Below are 12,676 nucleotides of genomic sequence, written 5' to 3'. Positions count from 1 at the left end.
GGGATTGAATGGGATTGTTTGGAGGGTGAAATAAAATGCGGATAAAATAGGATTGTTTGGGGGTTGAAATAAAAATGGGGATTGAACAGGATTGTCTGGAGGGTGAAATAAAATGGGGATTGAACAGGATTGTTTGGGGGCTGAAAGAAAATTGGGATGGAATAGGATTGTTCAGAGGCTGAAATAAAATTGGGATTGAACAGGATTGTCTGGAGGCCAAAATAAAATGAGGATAAAATAGGATTGTTTGGAGGCTGAAATAAAACTGGGATGGGACAGGATTGTTTGGGGGCCAAAAATGAGGATAAAATAGGATTTTTTGGGGGCTGAAATAAAAATGGGGATAAAATAGGATTGTTTGGGGGCTAAAAAAAATGGGATTGAACAGGATCGTTTGGGGGCTGAAATAAAACTGAGATTGAATGGGATTGTTTGGAGGCTGATCCATTAACACACAGGACTGTGCTGAGGTGTCACTGAGAATCATGGAATGATTAAGGTTGGAAAAGGCCTCCAAGATCATCGAGCTGGGAGTAAATGCAGGAGCTGAAAATGAGAGTCTGAGCCACGGGAGCAGCCCCAGCAGAAATCCCTGCTGGGATCAGCTCATTCCAACAGCAGGGCAAAACCAGGACAGGTAACTGGGCTGGCTTTGACCTGGAGAGCCCCAGAAATCCTCTCCCTTCTCTGCTGGCAGCTGGGAAGGGGCAGGTTGGGAACAATCCAGGGCTCTGCAGCCTCTCCCAAAGCCTCAGTGTGAACAACCCCGAGTCTGAAATCAGCAGCAATTCCCTCCCTGACATGTTCCCAGCACAGGAGCTTGGCAGCAGCTCCTGCTGCTTCCCCCAGGCTGCCTGGAGCTGCTCCAGCCTCTCCTGAGGAGGAGGAGGCACGTGTGAGAAACTGGGAAGGGAAGGGATCCAGGAATCCAGGGATCCAGGGATCCAGGGATCCAGGGATCCAGGAATCCAGGGATCCAGGGATCCAGGGATCCAGGAATCCAGGGATCCAGAAATCCAGGGATCCAGAAACCCAGAGATCCGGGGATCCAGGAATCCAGGGATCCAGAAATCCAGGGATCCAGAAATCCAGGGATCCAGGAATCCAGAAATCCAGGGATCCAAGAATCCAGAAATCCAGGGATCCAGGAATCCAGGGATTCAGGAATCCAGGGATCCAGGGATCTGGGGATCCAGGAATCCAGGGATCCAGGGATCCAGGGATCCAGAAATCCAAGGATCCAGGAATCCAGGGATCCAGAAATCCAGGGATCCAGCTCAGCCCTGGCAGGAGCTGCAAGTCAACAAGACAATAAATGTGGGTCAGATTGTCACCAAAAGGGGGATGTTGGGAGTTCAAAACACATCCAGGCACAGAGGAAGCAACACCCTGGTGGGATCTGAGGTGGCTTTGGGTGATGTCAGTGCTGCTCCAGATCCCAGGGATCCAGGGATGAGCTGGGACAAAGGGCACAGCCAGGGGGTGGAACTGCTGGGAGGGAAAGCACCAATTCTGGGGAACTGCAGCATGTCCCTGCAGGATTGGGGGCCTGGAGAGCAGCTGGGAGGGCACAAAGAGCCTTCCAGGGGGGTTGGTTGGGGATTAAACTGCACAGGTCAAGGTTTTCCCACCTTTGGAGGGGGGATTTGCAGAGTCACAGAGGTTTGGGGGGACTCTCCTCTCCCCTCCTGCTCACTGAGCTCTGCTGAGCAGCTCAGCCCTTCTCCAGCTCCCAGCCCTTCTCCAGGCTCACATTCCTTCTCCAGGCTCCCAACACTTTTCTCCAGACTCCCAGTCCTTTTCCAGACTCCCAGCCCTTCTCCAGACTCCCATTCCTTCTTCATCCCTTCCCAGCCCTGCTCTCCATCCCTCCTGGGGCTGGGAAGGGATGGAGAGCAGGACTGGGAAGGATGGAGAGAAGGACTGGGAGGGAAGGAGAGCTGGGAGGGATGGAGAGCAGGGCTGGGAAGGAAGGAGAGCAGGGCTGGGAAGGAAGGAGAGCTGGGAGGGATGGAGAGCTGGGAGGGATGGAGAGCAGGGCTGGGAAGGATGGAGAGAAGGACTGGGAAGGATGGAGAGCAGGGCTGGGAAGGATGGAGAGCAGGGCTGGGAAGGATGGAGGGCAGGACTGGGAAGGATGGAGAGAAGGGCTGGGAAGGATGGAGAGAAGGACTGGGAGGGATGGAGAGAAGGGCTGGGAAGGATGGAGAGCAGGGCTGGGAAGGATGGAGGGCAGGACTGGGAAGGATGGAGAGAAGGGCTGGGAAGGATGGAGGGCAGGACTGGGAAGGAAAGCAGAGCTGGGAAGGAAGGAGAGCAGGGCTGGGAGGAATGGAGAGAGCAGGGCTGAGATCCTGCCCATCCTGAGGGTAAAACCCTGTCAAGACCCACATGTCAAGACCCTGAGCCAAGGGAAAGGGAGCAGAAAATGGGAACAGAGAATTAAAACCTTAAAAAATAAACCCACAAAGCCAGGGAGGCACAAAGGACCAGCCACTTCTCAGCTGGGCTCAGGGTGGGAGTGAGAACCTGAAGGAGATTTTCACCCTCCACAGACAGGCCCAGAGAGCTGCCTGAACTCCAAAGCAGACAAGAGACAGCCTGTCTTAGAGAAATAATGATGGGGATGCCTCAGAATAGCAAACAATGACCTCATCCTGGAAACTCATGAGGCATTAACATCTGGTTGGTATTAACAGCCCTTGGGAGGCTGGGAAGACATCAAACCCCACCTCATTTCCCCACACTGAAGAGAGAGATGTATGAAAAGCAGAATGCAGGTGATCTTTGCAGGCAGAAGCTCAGGCCAGTTGGGTTTTGGCACAGAAAGGGTGTAAAGTCCTCTCAGTGGGAGCCAAGAGCGAGGTCAGAGGTGGAATGAACAGCCTGGCTGGGAGAGCTCAGCCAATTGCAGGTCAGGCTGGAGTTAAACTGTTCCTAGTGGTGAGGAGAGATGGATTTTCAGCACAGAAAAGCTTGAAACAGAGCAGGGGTGAAGCCCAAGGGCTGTGGGTTTGGCTCAGGTTTGGCTGAAGGAGCTTTGCTGGGTGAGAGGGGAGGCTTAGGTTGGATCTCAGGGAAAGATCCTTTTCCAGAGGGTGGAAAAAAGCCCTTCAGATCTTCCTGCCTTTTCCTGGGAGAAGCCAAACCATGAGGATTTCCACAACAAGAACTGGAGTGATGAACTGCCCTACACACCTGGGCAGGTTTGAGGTGGGATGAGCAAACTGGTTAAACTGGGAGGTGCTGCTTGGACTGACACTGGATGGAGCATCCTGGAGCTGTTGAGCTCCTCCAGCATTTCTTTGACAAACCACAAAGCTCCAAGGCCTCAAAAAGGCATCAAAAATTCCTCAAAAAATGTATCAAGTCCATCTCTCTGCCTCAGCCATCCCTGATCCCAAATTTCTTCTCTCTCCATCAGCAAAATCCATTAAATTCTGCTCTGCTTGTCCAGCCAGAGCAGGAACTGGGAGGAGGATTTACCAGCAGAAAAGGAGTTTGAAGAAGGTCCATGAGGAGGGAAACAACACTGAGCTTGGTTGTACTGGGAAATCCTTCCCAGGAATGGGGCAGCCACTGGGAAACCCTTCCCAGGGATGGGGCAGCCACTGGGAAATCCTTTCCAGGGATGGGGCAACCACTGGGAAATCCTTTCCAGGGATGGGGCAGACCCTGGGAAATCCTTTCTTGGATGGGGCAACCACTGGGAAATCCTTCCCTGGGATGGGGCAGCCACTGGGAAATCCTTTCCAGGGATGGGGCAGCCACTGGGAAATCCTTCCCAGGGATGGGGCAGCCACTGGGAAATCCTTCCCAGGGATGGGGCAGCCACTGGGAAATCCTTTCTTGGATGGGGCAACCACTGAGAAATCCTTTCCAGGGATGGGGCAGCCACTGGGAAATCCTTCCCAGGGATGGGGCAGCCACTGGGAAATCCTTCCCAGGGATGGGGCAGCCACTGGGAAATCCTTTCCAGGGATGGGGCAGACCCTGGGAAATCATTTCCAGGCACTGACTCTGGATGGAGCATCCTGGAGCTGTTGAGCTCCTCCAGCATTTCTTTGACAAACCACAAAGCTCCAAGGCCTCAAAAAGGCATTAAAAATTCCTCAAAAATGCAAGTCCATCCCTCTGCCTCGGGCATCCCTGATCCCAAATTTCTCCTCTCTCCATCAGCAAAATCCATTAAATTCTGCTCTGCTTGTCCAGCCAGAGCAGGAACTGGGAGGAGGAGTTACCAGCAGAAAAGGACTTTGAAGAAGGTCCATGAGGAGGGAAACAACACTGAGCTTGGTTTCATTTCCTCCCATAAATTGTTCTGTCAGCCCCAGAGCCTGAGCTGCTCTCAGGAGTCAAACCCTGGCACTGGGACAACCATGAACTCAGTTGTTTTCTTTCAGCAAGATCCATCTGCAGATTGTTCCACCTCCCAGCCCTGGGCAGGAGAGGAGGATCTGCAAGCTCAGCAGGCAGGGCTGCCCTTTGGGAATGTGGGAAGGGGCACTGGAAGTGCTGCCCAGCAGGAATCTGTTCCCAGCTGAGCAGCAGGAGAGGGAAAGGATCTGCTTTGAGGGGAAGGGGATCCACAAACGAGCCAGCAAAGCCTGAGAGATGAGGAATAACAGAATCCCAGAATGTTCTGAGTTGGAAGGACCCACAAGGATCATTAAGTCCAAGTCTTAGGTCAATGGCCCACAGAGGGGATTGAACCCCTGACCTTGGCATTATTACAACCAAGTTTAACCAACTGAGCTGATCTCAGGGTCTCTTCCTCCCATGAAGATATTCAGGACTCACAACCTTCTCTCCCTCCCTTCCTTATCAGAATCCCAGACTGTTCTGAGCTGAAAGGACCCCCAAGGACCATCGAGTCCAACTCTTCAGTCAATGCCCACACAGGGGATTGAACCCCTGACCTTGGTGTTACTGCAGCCAAGTTTAACCAACTGAGCTGATCTCAAGGAGATGATGTTCTCCTCACTCAAACCAGTGGCAGGAGGAGGACATGATGTTCTCCTCATCCAAACCAGTGTCTGGGGGAGGATAAATACAATACAAGTCACAGAATCCCAGACTGTTCTGAGTCAGAAGGACCCCCAAGGATCATCGAGTCCAACTCTTCAGTCAATGACCCACACAGGGGATTGAACCCATGACCTTGGTGTTATTACAGCCAAGTTTAACCAACTGAGCTGATCTCAGTGGAGAATGTTTCTGAGGGGTCACACTCACATGGGGAGGGGGCATCAAGTCCATCTCTCTGCCTCGGGCATCCCTGATCCCAAATTTCTCCTCTCTCCATCAGCAAAATCCATTAAATTCTGCTCTGCTTGTCCAGCCAGAGCAGGAACTGGGAGGAGGAGTTACCAGCAGAAAAGGAGTTTGAAGAAGGTCCATGAGCAGGGAAACAACACTGAGCTTGGTTGTACTGGGAAATCCTTTCCAGGGATGGAGCAGCCACTGGGAAAATATTTCCAGGGATGGGGCAGCCACTGGGAAATCCTTTCCAGGGATGGGGCAGCCACTGGGAAATCCTTCCCAGGGATGGGGCAGCCACTGGGAAAATATTTCCAGGGATGGGGCAGCCACTGGGAAATCCTTTTCAGGGATGGGGCAGCCACTGGGAAATCCTTCCCAGGGATGGGGCAGCCACTGGGAAATCCTTCCCAGGCACTGACACTGGATGGAGCATCCTGGAGCTGTCTCGGGCATCCTGATCCCAATTTTCTCCTCTCTCCATCAGCAAAATCCATTAAATTCTGCTCTGCTTTTCCAGCCAGAGCAGGAACTGGGAGGAGGATTTACCAGCAGAAAAGGAGTTTGATGAGCAGGGAAACAACACTGAGCAGGGACCAGGCAGGGTGAGCCCTTCCCTCTCCCAACCAACAGGGACAGGCAGGGAGCAGAGCCATTCCCAGCCCAAACTGGGAGTTTCCATCCCCTCTAAGGTGACCAGTTAGTGCTGGTGGCACATGAAGGATCTGCCCACAATGCCCCAGCTTTGAAACTCTGCTCACAAAATAACTCCCCAACTGCCAAAGTTTTACAAGGCCAATAAAATGCCCTCCTGTCTTGTTCACCCTGGGATAAAACTCAGCAATTCCAAAATATCTGTGGGTGCAGGAGCCCAGTGAGGATGGAAACAGCAGGACTTGGGGCACTGAGGGTCTTCAACAACCAGCAGAGATGCCCAAGGCTGGGATTTGGAAGCTCTGCACATTCCCAGTGGGATTCTCATGCTGAGCTGATGGTGCCCAGCCCTGCCTCAGATTTTCCATCTCTGGGAGCACAAAGGGACAGGAGAAGCACCAAACACCCTTTTATTCCAGGCAGATGGTTCCAGCTGCTCCACTTAATGCTTTTCTTGGAAGCATCACAAGTGGAAGCAGGAAAAAAAAAATCTACTTTGTCATCCTAGAAGTGATTTATTCCCTGCTCCTGCTCTGCTGCAGGGATGGGAATCTCAGAGATGAGTTTGAGGGACTGATGGAAGGAAATATTCCCCAGCCTGGTGTCCAGGGGCAAACTCTGAGCAGTTCTGAGTCTCCCTGGGAATCCTGAGACCAAAATTCCTTATTTCAGATTCCTTGTGTGGCTTTACACCATTCCAACCCAAGGATCAGGATGTGTTAATGAAAGAGCTGACACGTGGCCAGGCAGGGCCAGAGGGAGCTTCCAGAAATAGCAATTCCACAGGAAAAGCAGGAAAAGCTCAGCTCCTGCCTGAGGAATTCTGCTCTCCCCTCACCCAGGAGATGCTTTCCCACCCCCCCCCTCAGGTCACAGCATAGGAAAGGAAGGAGAATTTCACTAAAAATGTTTTTTGCATCTGGTTTTTTGTCACAGCTGGTGACAAAATCCAAGCAATGACAAGAAAAAAAGGTCAGAGCTGCTGATTTCCAAGAAAGAGGAAATGCAGCTCTGGAAAACACAACATTCCCCCTCTGGATTGCTGCTTTCCTCATTTAAAGGAGCCTCCAACTACAGGGAGAAAAAGAGCCCTGAAATCACAACTGCTCCACTCTGAGTCCTTCCAGCAGCACCACGTGGGGTGCACGGGCAGGAGGAACTTTGGGAAGAGCAGGATGGAGGCACTTCTGGGCTCAGCACTCAGCTCTGAACGTGATTTAAAGGACAAAGTCCCCCAGGTGGAGGAATTTCTGCCTGGGGTTCTCAGGAGCTGCTGGAGGAGCTGAACTGGGATCCAAAGCAGTGGGAGATGACCAGGGAATTGTTCTCCCTGGGCAAATTGTCCATTGACAACCACAAATCCTCCAGCTGGTGGTGGATAATCATGTCCTGAGGGGTGTGGACCAGGAACCCACGTGGCAGTGGGAAGGAGGAACCTGGGCCAGGAAGAACAAGGAAGGCTCCTTTGATTCCAGCTGGAGCTTCCACAACATTCCCAACTGATCCTGTTGCTGCCTTTTTGGGGTGGGATGGGATGAGCAGTGAGAGGCTGTTTAGAAGGGTCTGGAGGGACAGGACAAGGGGGAATGGATTCAAACTGCCAGAGGGCAGGGATAGGTGGGATATTGGGAAGGAATTCCTGGCTGGGAGGGTGGGCAGGCCCTGGCACAGGTTGGGCAGAGGAGCTGTGGCTGCCCCATCCCTGGGAATGTCCAAGACCAGCTTGGAGCAACCTGGGACAGAGGAAGGTGTCTCCTGCTGTCCCCTGTGCCCTGCAGAGGAGGAGCCCAGGGTGGCAGCACAATGAAGCCATTGGAGGTTTCTCCACCCCAAGCCCTCTGGTGTCACCCAACCCAAGTGTTCAGACTCTTTGTGGCTCAGACAAAGCTCTGCCCTTACTTGTACACGTTGGTGTTGTATTTCCTCTCGCTGGGGAAGCCAAACATGCCACAGACCACCCTGGAGTTCTTCATGGTCCAGTGCTTGTCACAGATCTGCTTCCAGGTGCCCTCGTCCTTCACCTCCACGTAGCCCTCGGTGACGGGGACGCGCCTGCGGTAGGTGGCCAGGATGGCCCTGATCCGGATGTCCTCCACCTGGATGTGCATGTTCTGCAGGAAGAGGACACAGAGAATCACCCTGGGGGTGAGGAGGCTGCTGGTGGAGCTTCAAAGCAGGACCAAAAGGGAGCTCTGGGCAGGCTCAGGGCTGTGTGGGGAGAGATGCAATGGGGAGGCAAAGAGAGGGACAGGACAAGGGGAATGGCTTCATTTATTCATTCATTGGGTGGGATATTGGGAAGGGATTCCTCCCTGGGAGGGTGGGCAGGCCCTGGCACAGGTTGGGCAGAGAAGCTGTGGCTGCCCCATCCCTGGGAGTGTCCAAGGTCAGGTTGACTTAGAATGATAGAATGGATTGGGTTGGAAGAGACCACCAAGACCATCAAGTCCAACCCTTGGTCCAACTCCAGTCCCTTTACCAGATCATGGCACTCAGTGCCACAGCCAAGCTCAGTTTCAAACCCTCCAGGGATGGGGAATCCACCCCCTCTCTGGGCAGCCCATTCCAATCCCTGAGCACTCTCTCTGCAAAGAATTTCTTTCTGCTCTCCAACTTCAATTTCCCCTGGCAGAGCTTGAGCCCATCGTGCCCCCTTGTCCTATTGCTGAGTGCCTGGGAGAAGAGACCAACCCCCACCTGGCCACAACTTCCCTTCAGGGAGTTCCAGACAGTGCTGAGGTCACCTCTGAGCCTCCTCTTCTCCAGGCTGAACACCCCCAGCTCCCTCAGCCTCTCCCCACAGCACTTGTGCTCCAGTCCCTTCTCCAGCCTCGTTGCTCTTCTCACTTGGGTTGGAAGAGACCTCTGAGATCATCAAATCCAACCCTTGATCCAACCCCACTGGGATCACTCTGGCACTCTGTGCCCTGGGCTGGTGATCACAGTGGGGTTGGATCAAGACATGGTGGATTCTCTGTCCCTGGAGGTGTTTCAGAGGACACTCAGAGCCACATCCAGTCCCTTCTCCAGCCTCATTGCTCTTCTCTGGCCCCGCTCCAGCCCCTCAATCTCTTTCCTCAACTGAGGGGCCCAGAACTGAACACAACACTCAAGGTGTGGCCTCAGCTGGGACAGTGGGAGGTGTCCCTGGGGCAGTAGGAGGTGTCCCTGCCCATGGCAGGGGTGGCACTGGGTGGGCTTTGAGGTGTCTCCCAACCCAACCCATTCTGGGATTTGCTGGCACCTTGTGCAACCCCCCCCTCCATCCTGCCAAGAGGATTCTCTTATTAAAAACAAACCAAACCAGCATCATCATTTTAGAAAAGATCTTTTTAACATAAATTCACCCCAGTGGTTGTTTCAGCAGCTCAGTGACCTTCATTTAGTCCCAGCTCCTGTGGAAGCAAACCAAGCTCAGCTTTGCTAAGCCCAACTTAAGCACAGAATCCCTCAGGGTGGAGAGAACTCCGGGGTTTTCATGGAGCCACTGCCCATCCCAGCTGGAATCTGGGATCCCTCTGTGCTGACTCCAGCATTTCTCTGGTTCCTCCTCCAGCTGAGGCAGAACTTGGGACAGCAAATGAGTCATGAGGGTGGAATGGATTTCACATGTGGAGCTACGTGAGGGCACAGAGCCCAGAGCTGCAAAATATCCTCTGTGGCAGCCACCAAAGAGCTCCTGAAAAATGGATTTACCCTCTGCCAACAGCCCTGGTCTTGTCCAAACCCACGTGGTGTGCTCAGGGTTACATCAGAACTGAGGAATCCTCCCCTCCCTGGGGATTCAACGGCTTGGAAAGGACAAATGCCTGGAGCTCCAAAGGGCCAGAGCAGCTCCCAGGGGTGGGGAAGGCCACGAGGTCAGAGCAGGACATGCCGAGTCCTGCTCAGGACGTGGCTCAGCCATTCCCCAGATGCTTCACCGGTGCTGATGCAACAGAGAGAGAGCCCAGGGAAGGGGGAACAACCTCCTGGAGCAGGGAATGGGGCTGGGAAAGGGGCTGGGAACAGGGCAGGGAATGGGACAGGGAATGGGGCTGAGAAAGGGACAGGGAAAGGGGCAGGGAATGGGGCAGGGAAAGGGACAGGGAAAGGGACAGGGAATGGGGCAGGGAATGGGGCAGGGAAAGGGACAGGGAATGGGGCAGGGAAAGGGACAGGGAATGAGGCAGGGAATGGGACAGGGAATGAGGCAGGGAAAGGGGCAGGGAAAGGGGCAGGGAATGGGGCAGGGAATGGCACATGGAATTGGGCAGGGAAAGGGGCAGGGAATGGGGCAGGGAATGGGGCAGGGAAAGGGACAGGGAATGGGACAGGGAAAGGGGCTGGGGAAGGAGCTGGGGAAGGGGGTGGCATCTCCTCCTCACCCACACCACTCACTCAAGTCTTCCCCATCTCCTTTTCCTGCTTTTTTTTTTAACTCTTTTTCTGTTTGTTTGAGGTTTTGTTGTTTTTTCAATTATTCTTATTTAATTGTCAGCATTTTGCAACAGTTCCACACCAACCACCGGTTGCTCCTTTTGGAATTCCTCCTTCACCAGCCCAGCTGGAGCATCCCTGAGCCACCCCCAGTGTAACCCTGGAAACCAGAACACTGGGAATTCTTGGGATTTGCCTGTTAATTTTATAATTACTTCTGTAATTACCCCCATGTCCAGAAGAGCTCTGCCCACTGCAGGAGCACCCAGGGGTGCCCTGACCCAGTGGGGTGCCCCAGACCTGCTCTGGCACTCAAGATTCCTGCAGTTTCCCCATCCAGGCTGGATGTTTGGGAATGGCTTTTCCTCTGACTGATGAGTTGCCTTTGCTGGTCATTTCACAGAAGTGACAAATGAGATGTAAAGAGAATTTCCTGCTCTTGGACCTGAGCAAACCTTGTCAGGGCCACTGGGCCACCTCACAAAGGTGCTGACACAGACACAAAAGGAAATCCTGCTCCAACTTGGGACTGCTCCGTGAATCCAACTCTTTTGTCATGGTGTTTTTTGTCTGCATTTGCCAAGAAAGAGGAAAAAAAAAAAGAGCCAACTAGAAAGAAATGAGGCATCATTTCATTCCCTGGAGGGTGTTCATCTCCAGATAGTTCTACCAGACCACAAAGATGTTTTCATGATCTGGCTGAGAGCAAAACCAACCCCCATCTGGTCCCTTTTTTCCACTCCCACAGTTGGGAGAGTCTGAACAAACAGCAAAACCCCTGAGAGGGACTCAACCCACTGCAGGGCTCAGCTTTACACAGGAAAATTAAAGAGTAAAATAAGAATATTGGGGGTTTCTCAGGGAGGAAGGACTGCCAAGAGCTTTTCTCCAATAACTCCTGGAGATCTGAGTGGTTTCCTTTTGCTGCAGAGGTTTTGTTACACTGAGACTGTTCCACAGTGAAATGGTTCATCTTCCAACAGTTGGGTGATGGTGAAAACAGATCCACAGGAGCAAAGAATATTCCAGGCTCCTGAAATCCCCCTGAGGGACACAGGGAGAGGAGAACCTGCAACAAGGAAACCTCTCTGAGGGCAGGAGAGAGCTGGGCTTGAACCTCAAAGCAAAGATGGAGAGGGATGTCAGGAGTCAAGAATATTCCAGGCTCCTGAAATCCCCCTGAGGGACACAGGGAGAGGAGAACCTGCAACAAGGAAACCTCTCTGAGGGCAGGAGAGAGCTGGGCTTGAACCTCAAAGCAAAGATGGAGAGGGATGTCAGGAGTCAAGAATATTCCAGGCTCCTGAAATCCCCCTGAGGGACACAGGGAGAGGAGAACCTGCAACAAGGAAACCTCTCTGAGGGCAGGAGAGAGCTGGGCTTGAACCTCAAAGCAAAGATGGAGAGGGATGTCAGTGCAGGGACAGAGCTCAGGGAATGGTTCCCACTGGCAGAGGGAAGGGAGAGGTGGGATATTGGGAAGGAATTCCTCCCTGGGAGGGTGGGGAGGGAATGGGATGGAATTCCCAAAGCAGCTGTGCTGCTCCATCCCTGAGAGTGTCCAAGGCCAGGTTGGAGCAAGTGGGAGATGGGGGTAAAACAAGATAATCCTTAAGGTCCTTTCCCACCCAAACCATTCCATGATTTTATGATCTCAACTAGGAATTCCAACAAGCCACAACCGAAATTAGTCCAAAAATGAGGAAAAACTCAGTCAAATGATTCAAAACTAGCGTGGCCAGCAGGCCCAGGGCAGTGACCCTTCCCCTGGACTCTGCCTTGGGGAGGCCACACCTTGAGTGTTGTGTTCAGTTCTGGGCCCCTCAGTTGAGGAAAGAGATTGAGAGGCTGGAGCGGGGCCAGAGAAGAGCAACGAGGCTGGAGAAGGGACTGGATGTGGCACTGAGTGTCCTCTGAAACACCTCCAGGGACAGAGAATCCACCATGTCTTGATCCAACCCCACTGTGATCACCAGCCCAGGGCACAGAGTGCCAGAGTGATCCCAGTGGGGTTGGATCAAGGGTTGGATTTGATGATCTCAGAGGTCTCCTCCAACCCAAGTGAGAAGAGCAACGAGGCTGGAGAAGGGACTGGAGCACAAGTGCTGTGGGGAGAGGCTGAGGGAGCTGGGAGTGTTCAGCCTGGAGAAGAGGAGGCTCAGAGGTGACCTCAGCACTGTCTGGAACTGCCTGAAGGGAAGTTGTGGCCAGGTGGGGGTTGGTCTCTTCTCCCAGGCACTCAGCAATAGGACAAGGGGGCACGATGGGCTCAAGCTCTGCCAGGGGAAATTGAAGTTGGAGATCAGGAGGAAATTCTTTGCAGAGAGAGTGCTCAGGGATTGGA

The 12,676-nt window shown here is 53.1% G+C and overlaps 1 protein-coding gene across 1 annotated transcript in view; it reads right to left on the bottom strand.

Annotated features, from left to right (window-relative positions):
• LOXL2 (lysyl oxidase like 2) overlaps window positions 1-12,676 on the bottom strand; it is a 58,900-nt gene that overhangs the window by 21,592 nt on the left and 24,632 nt on the right. Inside the window, exon 4 of the mRNA XM_071579081.1 lies at window positions 7,813-8,024. Coding sequence (XP_071435182.1) covers window positions 7,813-8,024 — 212 coding nt within the window. The remainder of the gene's footprint in view (window positions 1-7,812; window positions 8,025-12,676) is intronic.

The sequence above is a fragment of the Pithys albifrons genome, chromosome 29 (genome assembly GCF_047495875.1).
Source record: "Pithys albifrons albifrons isolate INPA30051 chromosome 29, PitAlb_v1, whole genome shotgun sequence".
Classification (NCBI taxonomy): domain Eukaryota; kingdom Metazoa; phylum Chordata; class Aves; order Passeriformes; family Thamnophilidae; genus Pithys; species Pithys albifrons.
Note: the sequence above shows the minus strand (reverse complement) of the source record. Positions and strands in the feature narration are given on the sequence as shown.